Source organism: Rhinolophus hipposideros, assembly GCF_964194185.1.
Source record: "Rhinolophus hipposideros genome assembly, chromosome: 1".
Taxonomy (NCBI): domain Eukaryota; kingdom Metazoa; phylum Chordata; class Mammalia; order Chiroptera; family Rhinolophidae; genus Rhinolophus; species Rhinolophus hipposideros.
This window is the reverse complement of record NC_138047.1, coordinates 17,136,815-17,159,276: the sequence shown is the minus strand read 5'-3', so window position 1 is coordinate 17,159,276 and position 22,462 is coordinate 17,136,815. Positions and strand designations below refer to the sequence as shown.

Sequence of the window (22,462 nt, the reverse complement as noted above, 5' to 3'; positions counted from 1 at the left end):
CATTGGCCATTGTGTCTACACAAATATTTGACATACACGCAATTGTCCAATTTTAGTACATTGAAGGTAATATAAATACATACTACTATTGAAACAACCCATGAACTTGTCAAGAAGTTTCATTGGAATTAAGTAGTGAGTTAGTGAAGTTGACCGGAATTAATTTGGACTGTACTAGGGTGTTTCAGTGGTATAATATAGGTTAACATCTATTGGAGAATTAATGCTCATAATGGAATGGGTAGGGGGTTGTGGGGGAGCAGTCAGGAGATACCATGATGAGGTTTTGAGAAGTCCAATACAAATATATTGGAACGAAGGGGAATTTGGCAAGAACATATAGGATTGGTTGAAGAGTAAAAAGACTGAAAGCAGAGAAGAAAGTGAAGTATAAGGACAACTGCATGAAGAGATTAATATCTAAAATACATATATGCTAGGGTTTTTGAAAAATACAGAAAATGTTTGGATATAATGTCACGTAATTGATTTTCTAAACTTATTTTCCTAGAAAACGAGCTACAAAATAAAGTTATTCGCTTTTAAATATTTGTGATGCAACCCATGATTTATGCAATAAGAGAAGCTGAATTTAGTTTAATGTTGAAGAGTTGTTTTCTTTTCAAGTTGAATGGGAAGCTTCACGCCTGTTTATTTTTAATTTATTTAACAATGGTGGAAATTTGCATCAATTTGAAAATGAAGTATCCACCAAATCCTGGAGCTGAAGACTCTTTGGGATGAGTGTTTGCGTATGTGTGAGACTGGAAACAGTTAGCTGACCCAGATCCCTTTCATGTTGAGTCTTAGATTATGTCATTTATGGAGAAATCAATATAAAAAGTGATTTTTGCTTAGGAGATGTCTGCTTCTCCAAAATGTTGGTGTTAAAGTCTCACTTTTCAGGTTTCCAAACTTAGGCAAGTTTTTCTGTTTTTCTTTATCATCTTGATTTATGTTTGTTGTTTTGTTTAACTGCCATTAATAGGTGGATTTCTGACGTGACCTCAGACTTTTTGTAGTGGTGCACGTCTGTAACATGTTTAATTTCTGAGTCTGAATTATTTGGTGGCTCTTGGTAGTGTTTCTGGAATGTCAATATTATATCATATGTAACAGGATAAGTAATAGTATTCTCTCCTGATAGTATATATTTTGAATAAATATTGACAGGATAAATTATCTGTAGATAAATTTTGACATAAAAAAGTGAGAAGGTAAGATTTCTCAATAAAGGGGAATGTGATTGGACAAAACGACTATTGCAATAGAAGAAAATTACTGTCCGTGTGTTTTTCTCTTCTCTGGGTCGTATAAGTTATTGCTGAAGTACATTTCAATCTATATATATGTATGAATATATGGAATCCAGGGAAATAATAACTGTAAAAGTTCAGTGCAAAAAAAATGCAGGAAAAATATCTCTTCAGCTTTACCTTTTTTGTTGTTGTTTAAATACAGATTTTTTTTTTTTAAAGAGTGCTGTGAACTGGCAGTTTTTGTTTTGTTTTGAAATGTTTTTTACTGTTTAAAAAAATGATTATGGAACTTGACATGTTGGTTGCTTTCAAAGTTAACTCTGTGTCTATTTCATTTCTTGTTTGTTGAATCTGTTAGTCCTTGCATTTTAAAACGTCCTGAATATTGATGTTAGTTAATTCAAGAAGCTTTTCTGTCAAAATGTGAAATATTTTCTGCACATTACTTTGGTTTCCGAAATGACTTGTATACTCTCCTACTCATGTAGTATGAGGATTTTTTTTTTTCTCCAGTGACATGACCTTAATGGAACATGGATGACGTTCTTTAGCAGTGAAAAATTCTGGTTGTATACCACCTCCAACTTTTCAGATACTTAAAATAGTTACAGTTTTTATGATGTCCAATTTGATATACAGAAATTTCTATGACAAAACCAAAGGTCTAATTCACCAAGGAAAATAAAATAACATCCATACACTCACTTTATAACCACAGTTTGTATGTATAGAAAATATTACGTTGCCAGACTCCATTCTTTCATTAACAACCTGGATGCCCATAAAGAGCAGAATCAGAGTTCAAATGCCGGCAGTCTGGCTCCAAGTTTGTCCTCTGAACCACCAAGCATGGTTTTGAGATGATTGGTTTATTACATGACTGTTAAAGGGAAGGGCTAATCGTATTTTAATTTGCAGCAGCTGACAGGGTATGTTGATATGGAAATCAGATTAGTCTCCACATGTCAAAAACATAAAAACATCAAGTCAATTTAGAATAGTCTGCAGGCCTCCCTTTTTAAACACCATGGAAACAAGCCAAAATAATTCAATTGTGGTTTCCATTCACATTGAGTAAATTCTGCCTTGGGTAGAAAGCACCCAAGTACACTTCTAATGTCCCAACCCATAAAAAGTTGTTTTTTCTCTGTTTTGTTCCCTATTATTACATTAGGTGTATACCATTGAGGAATCTGGGCTAAACACCCTGGTTTGGTCGGTGATTGGGGACACGAGAGCCGGTTGGATATACGGACATGTACATCTCTCCAGTAACAGTGCGTTTAAGGTGGCATTTGAAGCTGATTTGAGTGGAAATGAAGACATCTTTATTGCCCTTGATGATATCTCCTTTACCCCAGAATGTGTTTTTGGAGGTAAGTGATTCCTTCAGAAAATGGGATATACAAGTATTGTTTTTAATATGGAAATGTAGAAGAGATGGGAATTTTGAGGAATTACATTCCTTTCCAGGTTCAATCCTATTCATAGATTGAAGAAAAAGTAGTATAACATATGTTATAGAAAAAGTTGTATATGTATATATGTATGTTTCACTTTACCATGAAATTCTTATGTCATCTAGGCAACAAAATAACTTTGACTAAAGTTCTTTAAGAAATATGGTGGGAATTTTGTTTCATCAATATAGCTTTATCATCTACTTTATTTATTTCCAAAGGTTTGCAATAATTGCTCAAGGTAAAGATCCCTCTGGTCACCCAACATATTCCAGATTGTCTTTTTCATCCATATGAGCTTTTCCCCTTCCTTGAGCCATTTCCCTTCTCCTATTTCCACTCTACAATCTAGAATTCTTATTCTATTGTATCAGAAAAAAAGAAAAGTCCTGTCATTAACTCCTTTTCTAAGAAAGTATCCCCTTAACAAAAATCTGAATTTCTGCTGGTTAAGATGTTTTCACTAAAGTAGCTATTTGTTCTCTTACAAAGTCATCAAAATGGCAATGCTAGATGTTAGGGTTATTGTCTTTCTAGCTACTAGATGCTTCCTCCAAAATTTTGTTCTTAAGTCTTATTCAAAAGTTTCTTCTCTTTGAAGGCCACACCTCTGGGTTCTTATTCTTCTCACAATTTTCCTCTGGATCCTAAATCCTGGGCAATCTCAACTTCCAGCTCATTCAGCATGTATAAAACACTGGCCTCCTCAACTCTAGTCACCTTCATAAATATTTTCCCTCATTAACCAACTCCCATAGTTACATTAGTGACCTTATCATCCCCTCTGAAAATTTAGGGTTGAAAATTTCATCTAGTCATTATATGTCCTACTTCTTGATTACTCCTTCTAAACCTGTTTTCTAACATAATTAATAAGAAAATACAGAGGGTGCCAAAAAAAATGTATAGACATTTTAAGAAAGGAAAACTGTGTTAAAATTGTAATACTCAATATATACCAATAACAAAAGATGAATACAAGTCATGTTTGACTTCTGCAATTACAAAAGGAGCTCAAAGTGGTGACCATCAGCGTCCCGACACTTCTGATTACAGCCAACTACTGCCTGAGCAACATTGTCCAAAGGGTCTACTGTGTACATTTTTGGCACCCCAAGTCTATAATTCTAGGTTTGCGATGCTTCCTGCTTTTTTCTCCCATAAAACAGCCTTTTTTACATTTCTTCCTAATAATTCCAAATTTAATGATCTAACAACTCAATTCCATTCTCAATAAGCACTTTGAATTATATTATGTCCTTTTCTGTTTTTGATTTTTAAAATATATGTGGGCCCTAATTATGAACCAGGCACACTGCTAAGTATTTTGTATTTATCATACCACTCCTATAGGACAGATACAACGATCAAGCTTATATTCAGTCATAATGGTTTTATCAGTCTTTAAAACTGAGTTATTATAACTATTGGTTTTTTCCAAACTGCTGCTGGTCATGCTTATTGGGACAACTAGAATTATGGTTTATCCCCTTAGCTGGGCCTTCAAGGGTCCAGACATACGTGTTTCCCATCGCCTGGCGCTGTTTTTCTACAATCCTCGAATCTTCCAACCTCTCCCTTGAACTTTTCTTTACTCTGTCGATGTTCTTCTATCCTTTGAATGGAAAATTGAGCCCTTTTGTAGCAAACTCCCTTAGTTTTCTCTTTTCCACCTCCAAGTGTACCTGTGTCTGCAACCAATCTCTTTTTTGTCACCATTTGTCTCAGGAAAACACATACACACACACACACATAAATACGCAGATATAATTTCCTACTAGTTTTGAGCTCCACTAGGGCAAGAAGAGCTTGTCTATTTCCTCTCCAAACCTAACACAAAAACTATGAAGTCCAAGAACTATGGAGTACAATTGCGTGGGGCTTGAGATGGGTCACATGGTTGCTGGGTCCATGATTGGCAGGCCTGTTACCAGGGATGTGGACAGGTATAGTTCCTACTAGTTTCCCTGATAGATGATACTACCTCCAGGATGACAGTCCAGCTGTGCTGCAGCCAGGTCATGGGTTACTTCTGTTTGTGTTATCGAGTCTGCAGATGACAGACCTGTTACCAGGCATGTAGACATGGGTGGCACCCACTGCATCACAGGGTGTATCCCAGAGCATGCAGGACTGCCTACAGCAGGGCTGTAGCTGGATCATAGGGCTGCTTTTAGATCCCCAGTAATGTCCAAGATCAACAGGTCGGCTACTAGGTGTGCTGGTGGGTGTGGCTGTCACCGTGTCCTTGGCTGGGCATACCTGTCTCCTGACCATGGTAAAACAATACTCAAGCCAGGTCACAGGGCTGCCTCAGGGACCACAGTCAGCTGGGCTGTTATAGGGCACACAGAGAAGCACGTCCTCTGCCGGTTTTGGGGTGAGCAGGATTGCCCCTGGACCATGGCAGAGCAGGGCTGGAGCTGAGTCACAAGACAGCTTCAGCGTCCACAGCCAGGACTAATGTCTAATGTGACAGTCCTGCTTCCAGGGGCACAGATGGGTGTTGCTGGGTCCCTGTATGGGCAGGACTGACTCTTGACCACTATAGAACCATAGAATAGGGGTAGAGCCAAGTCACAGGACTGCTTTAGGGCCCATAGTCGAGTCCAAGGTCAGCGGGCCTGTTGCTGAGGGCAGACAGGTCTCCTGGCAGCTAGAGCTGGTGTAAAACTGCAGCTAAGCAAAGCTATATTGAGGCCACTGGGGGAAAAGAGCTGCTTTTGGTCTGCAGCCAGGACCACAGTCAGCGAGCCTGCCACCAAGGTGTGGGCCTGCCTTCTCAGAGTGGCTCCCCCGGTCTTGGGCTTCACCAGCGTTTCAAAACCTCCTAGCTGGATCCCAGAGCTCCCCCAAAGGTTGCTTTTGTCCCTGGATGGCTGCCAGATCACTGTCTGTACAGAGGGGCTGGGGGATATGAGCTAGGGACCTACTATTCTGCCATCTTTCTGATGTCACTCTCCTCAGACAGAATTTTTAAAGACTTTCAAGAAGGAAAAAATTTACATTTGTGCCTCAGAAATCTTTGGTAAAAACGATCCTTTGAGTGTTAGCACTTAGCCAGGAAAACTTCCTTTCCTAGTAACGCTGGATAAAAGAAACATTTTCCCATAAAAGTCAAAATTTATCAAAGTTTGATAAATTCCTCTTCAAATTTTCTATTTTTATTGGATGAAAAAGCCCAGAATGAATCACAGTTATCCAATGAAATATGGCTGTAAAAAAATGCAAAAATTTTGATAGTACAGGACCTGCTACAATGAATGCTTGTTGAACAAAGCAAGAGAAAGAAGATGAAATAGATCTTTTTCAGGTTTCATTTATGTGTGTTCTTCCTCATTCCTCCTCAGAGAATGTGAAACTGTTGATACCATTAAAACTACTTGCTTTTTCCATCTTTCCTTAGTCTAGATTCAAATGAACAAAGGCAATAAATTAACTCAGATAAAATTATCCAGGTTTTATAGGACCCCCATATTTTTACATTTAGCATACCATCTTTTTTCTCATGCCCATATTAACATCCTAAGATTAGAAACAGCTAACTCTCAACTTCATTTCAACTTCATATTAGTTTTTTTGTTGTTGTAACTATCCTCCCCTCTCCAAAAACAAGTGCGCTCTCCCATAATATGAAGGAATAGAGAACTATAGCATTTGTCACCACAAGTTACCTGTAGCTTTCTTTCCTATAACAGTAGCCCCTCTGTCACAGCAACCAATCTTTACTTTCTGCATTATTACGCCTACATTCTCCCTTTAATTACTTTTGGTTTCCCAGGGCAACATTTTCTAAAAGGAGACATTCTCCATGCAGTTATACTCTCCAACAATTCTGAGTCAGCAGAGAAATGTATTTATTTTCATAGAGTGTTTTCTTTAGCCATGTGAGTTTCCAAGGGTGTTTGCTGTTTTTCTCCTATAATTTGAAACAAAGAGGATCGTGGTTTGCTCCATGAGGAAGAAGCATTTTACAGGGCTGGTAGGACATTGTTGCTTTTAAAACTATATAAGAAATCATAAAATATTTGAAACAACATTGGGGAAAAAAATTATAAAATGCTTGAAGATGTGTTACATATCCACATCATTTTGTCAGGAGTCTAATAAGAGGACAAATGTCAGTCGACACAATGGGAGGGGTAGTAATAGGTAAGAAGCAGATTATCTCAGCATAGGAGTTTATTGGTGTCCTGGGATGAATAATAACCTTTCCAATAGCCATGTCCTTCCTGGAATCTCAGCATATGATCTTATTTGGAAGTAAGGTCTTTGCAGATATATTTAAGATATAAATTCAGATGAGGTCATATTTGAGTAGAATTGGCCTTACTACAATATGGTGTCCTTATAAGAAGAAAAGAAGGGACAAAAAAACAAGCACACATGGAGAACACCATGTGATGAAGGACACAGAGATTGAAGTAATGCCTTTATGAGTTAAGGAATGTCAGAATTGCCAGCCAAACCAGAAGCTGAGAGAAAGGAATGGATGGGTTCTCCTTTAGAGTCTTCAGAGAGAGTGTGGCTCTGTTAACACCTGGAATTCACACTACTACTATCCGGCAGAACTGTGTGAGAGCAGGCCTGTAGCTGCATCATGGGCTGCTTCTGTTGTTATTCATTCATTTCTGTGGTTTCAAGCCACCCAGTTTGGGGTACTTTGTTATAGCAGCCCAAAGAAACAAATACAAGTGGCACCAATCAGGTCTACATTATAATCCGGAACTGGGTTCACATTCTCATTAAACCACTTGCTGCCCATTTGACCTGATTTTCTCATCCATGAAATGATTATTGCCAAGATTTAGAAAATGTGCCTTGCCCAAAAGTTTCATTCACTATTTTAGGCAATTTAAGAATCATTTAGAAAAATCTAATGATTCTTAAGTAACCTAAGATTCCTTGTCTTACAATGAATAATATCCCTAATGGGAAAAATGCTGAGTCTGATGCTTCAGTACATAAATAGACAGTAAATAACAACATTTGCTGCTGTGTATTTAAAATCTAAGAAAAAACTCCAGTTTGGGGGGGATAAGTTTATGAATAATTTTTCCAACTATTTTTGTTGAATCAAAAGAAAAGTAGATCTTCAGGGAGTGATGGCAGATTCCAAAGAAAAGAAATACTATCCCAGGGCACCTTGATTTATCTTGATTTGGTAAATATAAACTTACAGCAACTAGCAAGTTGCCAAACAAAATAAAGAATGAAATTCATAAGGAACTCAAAGAAAATAGGCAGCCACGAGCTCTTATTGTTTATATCGCCACTGCCAGATGACAGTAGCTCTCACCTCCTTCTTCAGTGGAGATTCTCATTCTTGTTTCACATCTCTGGACTTGAACAGCAAGTATCACTCTGGAACATTTCAAGGACAGATGTATTCTCTTGAATGCACATTATTTAAAGGTGGAGATGTTTGTCATCATACTTTATGTCATCTTCAATGATGTATTCTAGAGGCCTAGAAGAGTCCCTGTTATACAGTAGTCATTCAATAAATGTGCCCTATGAATAGGGAAATAAATATGTTAAATGAATAGATGAATAGGTAGACGTTGTCACCCACTGAATTTGTGTAGTACCTCCTTTTAGTAGCACCAGTGAACTCTCCTCCTTCCAGTCTTGTTCTCAAAACCTTATGGGGGTGGGGGGGAGAGAGGGAGAGAGAGAGAGAGAGAGAGAGAGAACGCGCGCGTGAGAGAGATTAATGAACTGTCCAATTAGTTTTGTCATTGGGGAAATGAAATGAAATATCTCTTAAGTCCTTTCCAAGTCTGACGTTTTATGATGGTATGGGACCAATTTTTAGAAATTTTTTTAGAAATTTTAGAAGAGGATCAGGAAAGCAGAAGGGAGGCACAGAGAATGACACAGAAAGCGGAAAGAGAGTCCAGAGAGAATGAGAAGGGAGTTAAAAGGGGCCAGACAGGTAAAGGCAGAAATGTCATTGCAATTAGATGCAATTAGAGTACTTCTCACTACTTGGTGTGTTTATGAACTTGAGTAAGTCAGCCCTCCATTCAGTCAGTGTTTTTTGAGACTACCATGTGCAGTCCTGCATTTGGATTAGAAGGGCAGGTACAAATATAATAGTATCACCAGCTCTCCAGGCGTTTACAATCGAAGGAACTATTGGGATAATGATACATGCCTGGAAGTTTAAAGTAGTCTAAGGTGTATTTGAGACTCTCTCACTCTAAGATCTTTGATTCTAAGCCAGTTTCATTTGACTTGGGGGCAGCAAATTACCAGAAGTAATTTCTTGACACACTCATGGCTACTTGTGAGGAATACATAGTGGCGTGGTGGTAAACTACCTGTCAGAAAAGGGTTGGAGCAGACAGCCCTGATTTGTAGCATTTGCCTATTTCCTTGGTGTCAACACTGCCAGCCTGGTTGATTTCAGGTTGCCAGTGTGACATCACTAGATGTGCAGTTGGGAAGAGTTGCTCAGTCAGTACAACAGGCTGCAGCACACAGGGTCAGAGGAGCGAGCCTCGGGGGTGATGGTGCTGCCTCCCTTCCAGCTGGACAGTGGAATGAAAACTGAGACTGCAGTTCAAGACAGAACATGAGCACATTTGCTTAGCATTAGCAATCAAGAATATCGTGAAGGAAACATTTCACAATAAGGATATCCATGACTTTTGTCTCCGTTGACAAAGAGTCCTGCATAACCACAAGGAGATGTCATTCAGTTTTCCATGCCTTTCTGTTTTAAATACCCACTTTGAAACCAGTTTTTTTACTCCTCCATTTCCTTACTCAAAGCATACCTCAGGCTGCAAATTCTAAAGATTTTGCCTTTGTCCTCTCCCCTGCCCAGGACCATTTTGCTGCTCAAACTCTAGTTCAAGGCCTCCTTGTTACTCATCAGAATTTCTGTAATAACTGCTTAACTGATTAATTTATTGACATGTATCATATATAACTACCAAGTTAATCTTCTAGCCTCTATTATAGTGTAAGTTCCAGAAAAATAGACTTGTATCTTTCTTATTCATCACAAAAATAATTTTTTACTGCAAACAAAATCTAGCTTGGGCTAACTTAAGCAGAAAATAAGTTTATTGAAAGGATACTAGACAGCTCAAATACCAAATGTTTAACTGAGAATCTAAAAGAGAAAAAATGAGTTGGAAACAAGTAAAATTGACTAAATCAGTGGTAAAACCAGCTAACTCCACTCCTTTTGAATAATTGCTTTCAAAGCTGGGCTATCTGCTTCCCTTGCATTACTGTGAATAATCTCTATTTGTCCCTATGTCACTCTCATAAAATTAAAAGAACTTGTTAGAAGCATACCATAGATCAAACCCAAGTCATATGTCCATACTTCAAAATTTCCTTAGTTATACTGAATATATAATATCCACACTATCCACATTTGGTTGAGGCCATTCCTCTCTTTTTCATTTTTTTAAATCATAATCAAGCCTAAATATTCTGCAACATATGGACCAAATTATAAAATTGACCAGCAACAATAAATTCTTTATGTGTATTCTTATAGTGTGAGAGGAAATAAAAGAGAAACTAATCAAAGTACACAAATCCATATAAGTTATACAAAAAGAAGTAAAATGCTTAGAGGCCTACTAAATATGTTTTTTATCCTTTAGTACAACTGCTTTCATATCCATCTGTCTCTGTCTGCAAAATGATACCTTAAAATGGGATCTCTTGCCTTTCTCCGGTCATGTCCCGTATTCTCTCACCTCTATGACTTTAGTCTTACTGCTTCTCTGGCTGGGACCGCCCTGCCCTTTATCTCCTCTTGTGCAAATCCTTTTCTACTTTTAAGGGCAGAGCAAAAGCTACCTGCCTCATGAATTTATTCTTAATCATCCCCACAGAAAGCCAAACTCTGTTCTAGATTCTCTTAGCCTTAATTTGCACCTCTCCTATGATACATCTTACATGATATTTTGTGATATGTGTAGCTTGTTTTCTGTCATTTTTAGTTCTTCTACATTGAAAAATCCCCATTGTCATTATTCTATTAGTTTGCTTTTTTAAAATTTTAGTGAGATCTTTAACTTTTTAATTGATTGAGAAGAATAAAAATTTCAAATTAGTATATGACAGAGTAGATATCCATTTTATATCACAAGGGATATTATAGGAATTGTAGATAAATTATTTAAAATGTGGTTTCGATGCATGGGTCATTTTTATAGTTTTGATTCAGTTAGTGATTCATGTACCTAATTTAAAAATGTATAGTGATGAATGTACCAAAAATTGCAAGGCAATGATTATCACTCCATCTTGATTCACTTATTGACTTATAGAATATTATTAAATTTTAAATCTGTTATCGCGGGTCATGAAGTCCTCACAGTTTGTCAAAGGATAGGATAATTCTCCTTAACTCCTGGAGGGTATATTAGATTTAAAGGAGGAAAAAGCAAACAGGAAAACACAGGAACCAGAAAACAGCATTAAAAGCTACTACTAAGGATTAAAAAAAAAATGGCGGCGTGAGGTGAGCCTCTGTAACGCTCCCCTGGAATTTACAACGAATCGGACAACAATAACTCCACAAAGGACTCCTTGCACAGCAGACAGGCAAGACGAAGAGGCCGACTACGGAATTCACCTCCAGGTGGGTGAATCGCGCGAGCGGGGGAGGAGGGAGAGGAGAAGTGCGGAGACGGAGCCCCGCGGGCGCAGGACACAGACCTAGCTCAGTGCTCGGAGCCCGCTGCGCCCGGATCTTCCGCAACTGCGGGAGAGGGAAGGACTCGGACTGCTAGGGCTCCGCTTACGGCCCACAGGGCTGAGGGGGCAGCATACAAAACCGCTGAACCCAACGCTCGCTCACGGCAGACCTCGGAGCAAAGACTGAGGGAAGAGGGCTGAAATCGGTGGTTTAAGCCCTCACTGCCGAGCGGAGAACGGAAGCCCTAGGCACGGAGACTAGCCGCCCCCTCCCTACCCTCCAGAGCTCGCCCCGCCCCCACCTGCCCGGTGCTAGAAGCGATAAAGTAGCAGTGTCGGATCAAAGGACAGAATATTTGCTGCTCTGAGAACTGTGGACCGCAGACACAGATTCGCAGCTCAACTAGTTCCGGCAAAGGGGAGGGAGCTGTGGAAGCAGGACTGGCTGTGGCGGTGGTCGCCGCCATTGCTCTGGGCCACCTCTCACAACTCACCCCGCCCCTGGCCCCACCTATCTGGGCGGATCCCTGCAGGAGTAAACAGAACTGCTGAAACAAACGGGCTCTGAATCTGGTGCAGAAAGAGCTTTGGAACTCCAAAAGCTCTTCGCATACCTATCAACCTGTTGCAGAAGACACTCCTGTAGATGTCTAGGAAGAGAAATAGTAAATCAGTGATTGCCATGAATAACCAAGGCAACAAGATAGCTCAGAAAGAAAGTGAAAAGTCTCCAGAAAAGGAACTTAGAGATATGGACCTTTGTGATTTAAATGACAGAGAATTCAAGATCGCAATTCTGAAAAAACTGAACGAGATGCAAGAAAACACAGAAAGGCAGTTTAATGAACTCAGAAACACAATCAAAGAACACCATGAGCATTTTACAAAAGAGATTGAAATCTTGAAAAAGAACCAAATCGAATTTCTGGAGATTAAGAACTCAATAGAAGAAATTAACAATAAAATATCCAGCTTAGGTAGTAGAGTTGACCAGATGGAGGAAAGAATCAGTGACATCGAAGATAGGAACCTGGAATTTACACAGAGGGAAGAAGAAAGAGACTTGAGACTTAAAAGAAATGAAAGAACTCTACAAGAACTTTCTGACTCCATCAGAAAGAGCAATATAAGAATAATGGGCATACCAGAAGGAGAAGAAAGAGGGAAGGGAACAGAGAATATATTCAAACAAATCGTTGATGAGAACTTCCCAAACTTGTGGACAGAACTGGATCCTCGAATCCAAGAAGCAAATAGAACACCTAATTACCTCAATCCCAACAGGCCTTCACCAAGGCACATTGTATTGAAGCTGTCTAAAATCAATGATAAAGAAAGAATCCTCAAGGCAGCCAGGGAAAAGAAGACGGTAACTTACAAAGGAAAGCCCATTAGATTATCATCAGATTTTTCAGCAGAAACTCTACAAGCTAGGAGGGAATGGAACCAAATATTCAAACTATTGAAAGAGAGAAATCATGAGCCAAGAATAATATATCCAGCAAAGATCTCCTTTAGATATGAAGGAGGAATAAAGATCTTTCCAGACATCCAGAAGCTGAGGGAATTTTCTAATACACGACCTGCACTACAAGAAATACTAAAGGAGGCTATTAGACCACCATCAACAGGGACAACTTGTGGCAACTGAAACATAAAAAGGGGGAGCGTAAAGGCCTGAACTGGAATATGGGAATAGAGAAAGTAAGCGTACTGAAGAAACTGGAATACTCTAAATATCAAACTTTCTTTTACATAAACTTAAGGGTAACCACTCAAAAAACATCCAAATCTGAAATATATACTGTAATAAAAGAAGAAACAGAGGGAAACATCATAGAATACTACCACACAGAAATAACAGACAACAACAAAAAGGCAAAGAAACAATGGAGACACAGCCTTACCAGAAAACTAAAGACAGAATGACAGAAAATCCTCACATATCAATAATCACCCTGAATGTAAATGGACTGAACTCACCAATAAAGAGACACAGAGTAGCAGATTGGATCAAAAAACTAAACCCAACCATATGCTGCCTACAAGAGACACATCTCAGCTACAAGGACAAGCATAGACTCAAAGTGAAAGGGTGGAAACTGACACTTCAAGCAAATGGTACCCAGAAAAAATCAGGTGTAGCCATAATGATTTCCGATGAAACAGACTTCAGGGTGAAAAAGATAACAAGAGACAAAGATGGACACTTCATAATGGTAAAGGGGGCTATACAACAAGAAGACATAACAGTCATCAATATTTATGCCCCCAATCAGGGAGCACCGAAATATACCAAGCAACTACTAACAGAACTAAAGGGAGAAATTGACCAAAACACAATTATACTAGGGGACTTAAATACATCATTGACAGCTATGGATAGATCATCCAAACAGAAGATAAATAACGAAATCGCAGCCCTAAATGACACATTAGATGAATTGGACATAATTGACATATATAGAGCACTTCATCCTAAAACATCAGACTATACATTCTTTTCTAGTGTACATGGAACATTCTCAAGGATAGACCATATATTGGGACACAAAATCAGCCTCAGCAAATTTAAGAAGATTGAAATCATACCAAGCATATTCTCTGATCACAAAGCTTTGAAATTGGATATCAACTGCAAAAAGAAAGCAGGAAAAAACACAAATACATGGAGATTAAACAACATACTTTTAAAGAACGACTGGGTCAAAGAAGAAATTAGAGGAGAGCTCAAAAGATACATAGAAACAAATGACAATGAAAATACATCCTACCAAAATTTTTGGGATGCCGCGAAAGCAGTTTTAAGAGGGAAATTTATATCATTACAGGCCTATCTCAAGAAACAAGAAAAATCCCAAATAAATAACCTCATGTTACACCTTAAAAAACTAGAAAAAGAAGAACAAGCGAAACCCAAGGTCAGCAGAAGAAAGGAAATAACAAAAATCAGAGCAGAACTAAATGAAATAGAGAACAAAAAGACAATAGAAAAAATTAATGTGACAAAAAGCTGGTTCTTTGAAAAGATTAACAAAATCGACAAACCCTTGGCTAGACTCACTAAGATAAAAAGAGAGAAGACACTAATTAACAAAATCAGAAATGAAAAAGGGGAAGTTATCACGGACACCACAGAAATACAAAGGATTATCCAAGAATACTATGAAGGACTATATGCCACCAAATTTAATAACTTAGAAGAAATGGACAAGTTCTTAGAAACATATAGCCTTCCAAGGCTGAATCATGAAGAACTGGAAAATCTTAACAGGCCGATCACCAGTAACGAAATTGAATCAGTCATCAAAAACCTTCCCAAAATCAAAAGTCCTGGACCAGATGGCTTCACCAGTGAATTCTACCAAACCTTCAAAGAGGATCTAATACCAATCCTGCTCAAACTCTTCCAAAAAATTGAGGAAGAGTCAGTACTCCCTAACTCATTTTATGAGGCCAACATTACCCTGATACCAAAACCTGGTAAGGACAACACAAAAAAAGAAAACTACAGACCTATATCTCTGATGAATACAGATGCTAAAATCCTAAACAAAATTCTAGCAAATCGAATACAACAATGCATTAAAAAGATTATTCATCACGACCAAGTGGGGTTCATCCCCGGGGCACAAGGATGGTTCAACATTCGCAAATCCATCAATGTGATACATCACATAAACAAAATAAAGGACAAAAATCATATGATTATATCAATTGATGCAGAAAAAGCATTTGATAAGATACAACATCCATTTATGATTAAAACACTTAATAAAATTGGTATAGAAGGAAAATACCTCAACATAATAAAGGCCATATACGACAAGCCCTCAGCTAACCTCATAATTAATGGTGAAAAACTGAAGCCCTTTGCTCTACGTTCAGGAACACGACAAGGTTGTCCCCTATCACCTCTGCTTTTCAACATAGTGTTGGAAGTCCTCGCCAGAGCTATCAGGCAAGAGAAAGAAATAAAAGGCATCCAAATTGGGAATGAAGAAGTTAAATTGTCACTCTTTGCAGATGACATGATGCTATACATAGAAAACCCTAAAGACTCCACCAAAAAGCTATTAGAAACAATCAATGAATATAGTAAAGTTGCTGGCTACAAAATCAATGTACAAAAGTCCATTGCTTTCCTATATACCAACAATGAAATCTCAGAAAAAGAGATAGAAAAAACAATTCCTTTTGCAATTGCAGCAAAAAGAATAAAATACCTAGGAATAAACTTAACCAAGGATGTGAAGGATTTATATGCTGAAAACTATAAGACATTTTTGAAAGAAATTGAAGAAGACACAAAGAAATGGAAAGACATTCCGTGCTCATGGATTGGAAGAATCAACATAGTTAAAATGGCCATATTACCCAAAGCCATATACAGATTTAATGCAATCCCCATTAAAATCCCAATGGCATTTTTTAAAGAAATAGAACAAAAAATCATCAGATTTGTTTGGAACCACAAAAGACCCCGAATAGCCAAAGCAATATTAAAAAAAAAGAACAATACTGGAGGTATCACACTCCCTGATTTTTCCTTGTACTACAGGGCTACAATAATCAAAACAGCTTGGTATTGGCGGAAAAACAGACACATAGACCAATGGAATAGAATTGAGAACCCAGAAATAAAACCACATAAATATGGACAGATAATTTTTGACAAAGAAGCTAAAAACATACAATGGAGGAAAGACAGCCTCTTCAATAAATGGTGCTGGCAGAATTGGATAGCTACGTGCAAAAGAATGAAACTGGACTGCTATCTGTCACCATGTACCAAAATTAATTCAAAATGGATCAAAGACTTAAGCATAAGACCTGACACAATAAACTGCATTGAAGAAAACATAGGTACTAAACTTATGGACCTTGGGTTCAAAGAGCATTTTATGAATTTGACTCCAAAGGCAATGGAAGTAAAAACTAAAATAAACAAATGGGATTATATGAAACTGAAAAGCTTCTGCACAGCAAAAGAAACTATTGACAAAATAATGAGGCAACCAACTGAATGGGAGAAGATTTTCGCAAACAGTTCCTCTGATAAGGGGCTAATATCCAAAATATACAAGGAACTCATGAAACTCAACAACAAAAAAACAAACAACCCAATTGAAAAATGGACAGAGGACCTGAAGAGACATTTCTCCAAAGAGGATATACAAATGGCAAATAGACATATGAAAAAATGCTCAACATCGCTAATCATCAGAGAAATGCAAATGAAAACCACAATGAGATATCACCTCACCCCAGTCAGAATGGCTTTCATCAACAAAACAAACAGTAACAAGTGTTGGAGAGGCTGTGGAGAAAAAGGAACTCTCATACACTGTTGGTGGGAATGCAGACTGGTGCAGCCGCTATGGAAGGCAGTGTGGAGGTTCCTCAAGAAATTACGAATAGAATTACCATATGACCCAGCAATCGCTCTCCTGGGTATCTACCCCAAAAATATAAAAGCATTTCTCTATAGAGACACGTGTACGCCAATGTTCATTGCAGCTTTGTTTACGGTGGCCAAGACATGGAAACAACCAAAATGTCCTTCGATAGATGAATGGATAAAGAAGTTGTGGTACATATACACAATGGAATACTATTCGGCGTTAAGGAAAGATGATATAGGAACATTTGTGACAACATGGATGGATCTCGAGAGAATAATGCTAAGTGAAACAAGTCAGACAGAAAAAGCAGAGAACCCTATGATTTCACTGATATGTGGTATATAAACCAAAAAGAACAAGACAAACAAATGAGAAACAAAAACTCATAGACACAGACAATAATTTAGTGGTTACCAGAGGGTAAGGGGGTGGGGGGTGGGTGATGAGGGTAAAGGGGATCAAATATATGGTGATGGAAGCAGAACTGACTCTGGGTGGTGAACACACAATGGGATTTATAGACGATGTAATACAGAATTGTACACCTGAAATCTATGTAAATTTACTAACAATTGTCACCCCAATAAAATTAATTAAAAAAAAAAAAAAAAAAAAAAAAAAAAAAAAAAGCTACTACTAAGCAGGCATATGGGATCAAGACTTAGATTCCCTCATGACTGCGTTTGGAGAATTTTGCCCGTTGTACTATGAGGTGGTCCATTCTTGCTTTCCTGCTGATCATCATGCTGGAAGGAATTTTGTTGAATTGGGAGAAGAAATCCAAATGACAGCCATGAAAAAAGTCAGTCCCAATATGAGCCATATGCCGTTATGAACCGAATCCACTAGCCTTATACTGAAACGAACCTGGAAACAAACCACAAATCACTGTTTTAAAGGTGAATGCTTTTATGGGAGCAATAATGTTTACCACATCAACATGTATATTTATGTATGTATACTATGTAAGTATACATGTAGTATATACTTTAATACATATGTAATACAACGTGTATATAAAATAAAACATGGTGTGGTGATTTAGTAATTTCTCTACCATATGGAAACAATAATCAATTCCTAAATTCCTAGTCATTTTTGGAAATTATCATAGCCATTACTGACTCTTCACTCAGAAATATTTTACCAGGCCAAGTGTTTTTGAAAGATTCTGAGTGCTTTTCGTGGGCAAGATCAATCTGGACCTGTTTTATTCTCTTGGGCTATTAGAGTCTACTTCTATTGTGGGTTTTCTAATGTCCTGAAACACATGTGTAATTAAGTGGAAAACATCCAGCCTTAATGTAAACAAGTTTGTTTGTTGCCTAAGAAATAGATAGAGTAAGAAAGTGACATTGCTTCACTAAAAAAATCTGTTTTAAGAAAATATTTTTTTTTTAATTAAAAAACAAATGACTTCAACAGAATGACCAGTTTTTCTGATAGCATCTTATTGGCATGTGAGAACATTTTACCCAGAAAAGACTGATTACTCTTTGTAGAAATAGTTGGAAATAAGAAAATAGAAAACAACAATAACAACAAAAACTTTCTTGACTTACCAAAAAGTAAATGAGTTTACATGTATGAGATCATCTTCACTAATATAAATGTGTTCAAAATAGAAAACATGAGCCTAGAAAAATAACCAAGTTTGAATAAAAAGGGGTCCAAAAGAATGACAGGCGCATGACTGGGTCTTTTCTGCTGGATGGAGTAGAGGATTGATCAAATAGGATGTCAATCCAGACATCTTTGTTTTTTAGACCCTTCTGTTCTTTCTGATTATCAGGTAATTAATGTGAGGTTAGTTAGGCATGCCTCCTGTTGGATTCCATATGGGGCAAGGTAACCCAACACACTTTAAAATAATCACTTTTAGTTATTTTACTAGAAAGGAATAAAAGTTTGGTGCTTTTGAAAACAGTAATATATTCATGTACGGCACATCTAAAAGTAAAGCTACTTATACATAATCCTCAAAAGTAATATTAAGGTAAACAGAACTATATGTATCCTTGTCTTTACTGCCAATGCCATGTTAACTGGAAGTTATGGTACCATAGCCACTGTCTCTGTTTGGTTGGATCATAGAGATAGTCAAGACATTACAGCTGGGAGGTCTCTGAAAGACAACCATAGTATAATAGTTGATGCCTGAATGGTCTTCTCCATTGCCCACCTCAGTAAGTTGGTTTTCTCTCCTTTGACCTTCCTGAGACATGTAAAACGGGTCTTCCTAGAGTACACAAGAAATTGAACAACATTCCCTCACAGACAGATTGCCTAAAACTCTTTAGATTTCCTTCAATTGTATATACAGAGGGTGCCAAAAAAATGTATACACATTTTAAGAAAGGAAAAAAAAACTGTATTAAAATTGTAATACTCAGTATATACTGACAACAAAAGATGAATACAAGTCACGTTTGATTTCTGCAATTACAAGAGGTGGTCCAAGTAGTTACCATCAGCATAATTTTAATACAGTTTTTTTTTTCCTTTCTTAAAATGTGTAGACATTTTTTTGGTACCCTCTGTATTTATGGTGTATCATGGAAAGGTAGCTTTCCACTCTCCATTCTCAAGCCTTCTACATGAAGAAAAAGACCTAAGAAGTAATTGGTGCCCAAACACTCACGCATAATTTCTGTAAGGAAAAGCCTTCCGTTCGTAGGACTGACAATGATATTCTCTTTCCTGGCCCCATCCCAGCCAGCAAAGGGTATCAAACTGCCATATCTGAAATATTCATTATTTCCTCTGCAATTTTAGATTTTATGGGGATAACATAGGTGAGGCTGAATCAGGTGTCAGGTCATTAAATCCCAGCAGGACAATGGCACTTAATTCTGTAAGGTCACTGGACTTAAACCTGTAAGGCATTGGAAAATGATTTTTGAGAATTCTTCCTTTGGGAAATGTATACTGGCAGCAATGTGAAGCGTGAATAATAGGGAAATGTATTTAATAATGTTGTCCCTAAGGTTAGAAATCGAGAGTTCAGCATTTAGGGAATTCTTTAACTGATAAATAAAGTTACAGTTAATATATAATAGAGCTATCAGGGAACAATAGCATTAAATTAGGCCAAGTACGTAATGTGGTCCGACATTGCATATAATAGAGGCCACACCAGCACAAAGAAGTCAGACTAAGAACTAGAGCACCATCTGGAAATGATAAAATAGGAATGGATTTGTAATCTACTAGGGTCTCTCTGGGTTTCAGGGCTCATGACAAGAAAGAAACGACCAACAACCTAACATTTCATGTTTTTATATAAGTTTCTACGTTGACATAAGTTTTAGATTATTTTGGGTTATATGAAGGCTGGAAATTCTTCGTTTATGCAATTTCAGTCACTTGCAGTTATATCACTATTTTTAGTTAGGAAGAAATTCTCTATAATCATGGCAAATATTGATGTTGAGTAAAAGTGATAACTCTTTGGAGGCCTCTTAAGATATTCTGTTTCTTCATCTCTTATTTTCCCTGGTATGGCAAATATATTCTTGATTTTCTTTCAAGTCGCTGCCTCTGTAGATACTAGGGGAGAGAAAAAATTCTGATAATAGGGTACTCATCCCTCTACCACAATCTCATGTTTCCTCTCACATGTGTTGCCCAACATCCACTCCCCAGCCTCTCTCCTCCATCCTATCACTAGTGAATAGCTTCATGGTTTAAAGTAAGGTGTGTGTGTGTGTGTGTGTGTACACATATGTGCATGTGTGCACATGTAAAAGTGCATACACACAACATTTGCACATATATCAGTTACATAAACTTTGAAACTGTCGGCTCTCTCCTATTATATTTATTGTAGCTTTTTAGCCTTGACTACCTGAAACTATTCACTTAGAACATAATTATCACTTTCTATTTGGTATTCGTTCTAAGATACTTAACACCTTCCGTATTGGATCCAACTTCTGGAAACTCCTAGATTTCCTTTACTTTTTTCTCCTCTGTCAGACTTTTTATTCTTATCTTTTACATAGCCTTTTGACAAGCTCAACAAGACCTCCTGACTTATCATTTATTCCTCATGCTCCTCGCACTTTCCTATATGTATGTGCCAGACTCTTCTATTGTCTTTACTCCAAATAGAGGTCACCTTCCATCTTTCCAGGAATGTTTAAACTATTAGGTATTGAAATTCAGTAAGAAAATCAAAATGATTCTCTTATGACTCCACATTAGAGATGACTATTTTTTTAATTAAAAAAGAAATGGATAGTTTTGTACTTCATAAAGCGACTTAAGATAAACAAAATTGTAATTCAAATGAACTCAAATCAGGAATTCTTAGGAATTACACTTAAAAATTATAATTTCCCCTCTCAATAGCTTTTTATGTATTTTTCAGTGTTGTTAATGAAATACCTGCCAGAGACAAACAATTACCAATTTATAACTGATGCATTACATTTTAACAATGAGCATTTTACCACTTATGTTCTTGAATATGGCAATATTTGGCAAGAGCTTAATTCCTGCTCTTTAAAACTGAAGATCCTTGCACATATTTTTTTTTTCCTTTCAAAACAAGCAATTAATTTTGCTTTCACTAACCATGTTAATCATAAAGATAAAAATCCATCAGATTACCCTTGGGCAATTTAGGTTTTTTATTGGATTTATATGAAATTCATGAGAATGTTTCATTGTATTTCACTGTAAATCATCACTAAGAAATAATTTTTATTTCTATAAGAAAGATATTTCAACTGCTGCCCAAACTAAGTGAACAATGAAACTCAACATTCTGCAGGAGGACAAAGAAGTAACCATAATGTCAGGAGTTGTAACTCGCTACATAGCACAAAATGAATTCGAGGACGGTAATCAGAGAAATTTGTTGGTTACTGGGAATTTGAAAGTTAATTAACAATGACAGTTCCTAAACTCTTTTATCCCACGTGGGCTTTTTCCTGTAATAATCTCCTTTTCCTCTCCTAAGATTAACTCTTGGTGTAGCACGCGCTACGCTTTTGACAAGTGTTTAAGGGGCATGTCTTAGTCTATTCAGACTGCTAAACAGAAGATCAGAGACTGGATGGTTTACAAACAACAAACATGTATTTCTCACACTTTGTGAGGCTAGGAAGTCCAAGGTCAAGGCGCCAACAGATTTGGTGTCCAGTGAGAAAAATCCCCTGTGTTCCACCTACTCATGTCTTCTTTCACCTCAACACCTGGCAACCACTGATCTTTGTGCTGCGTCTACATTCCCCTTTTCCAGAATGTCATAGAGTTAGAATCAGACAATATGCAGTCCTTACAGAATTTTTTTTTCACTTAGTAATATGCATGTAAAATGGTGCTAAGATTTTCAGTTTATAAGAGACAACACTTGATAGTGTTCGTTGTTTACAGAATGGTATGAAAAGATCACCTGTAATCATTAGGTAATTCCATAGGTAACACTCTAGAATAAATACATTCATATTAAAATTTTAGGCAAATTTTTTAACTTCTCAAAGAGGATATGCAGAACTCTTTTACTTCGAAAGATAAACATTGTACATCTTTCAGGAGTACACATTTTACTTGAAATGAATACTGGAGGAAGCCTTGTATATTAAAAAGCATATATATGCAGAACTTTCGTTAGATAAAACAAGGAACTTAAAAGAAATGTTGAGCTTATGGACAAGGG

General features: G+C 37.3%; 1 protein-coding gene across 1 annotated transcript in view; it reads left to right on the top strand.

Moving 5' to 3' along the window:
• Positions 1-22,462, top strand: part of MALRD1 (MAM and LDL receptor class A domain containing 1) — a gene marked incomplete at its 5' end in the record, with an annotated part of 573,210 nt that overhangs the window by 442,308 nt on the left and 108,440 nt on the right. The window contains one exon of the mRNA XM_081051765.1: positions 2,434-2,635. Coding sequence (XP_080907891.1) covers positions 2,434-2,635 — 202 coding nt within the window. The remainder of the gene's footprint in view (positions 1-2,433; positions 2,636-22,462) is intronic.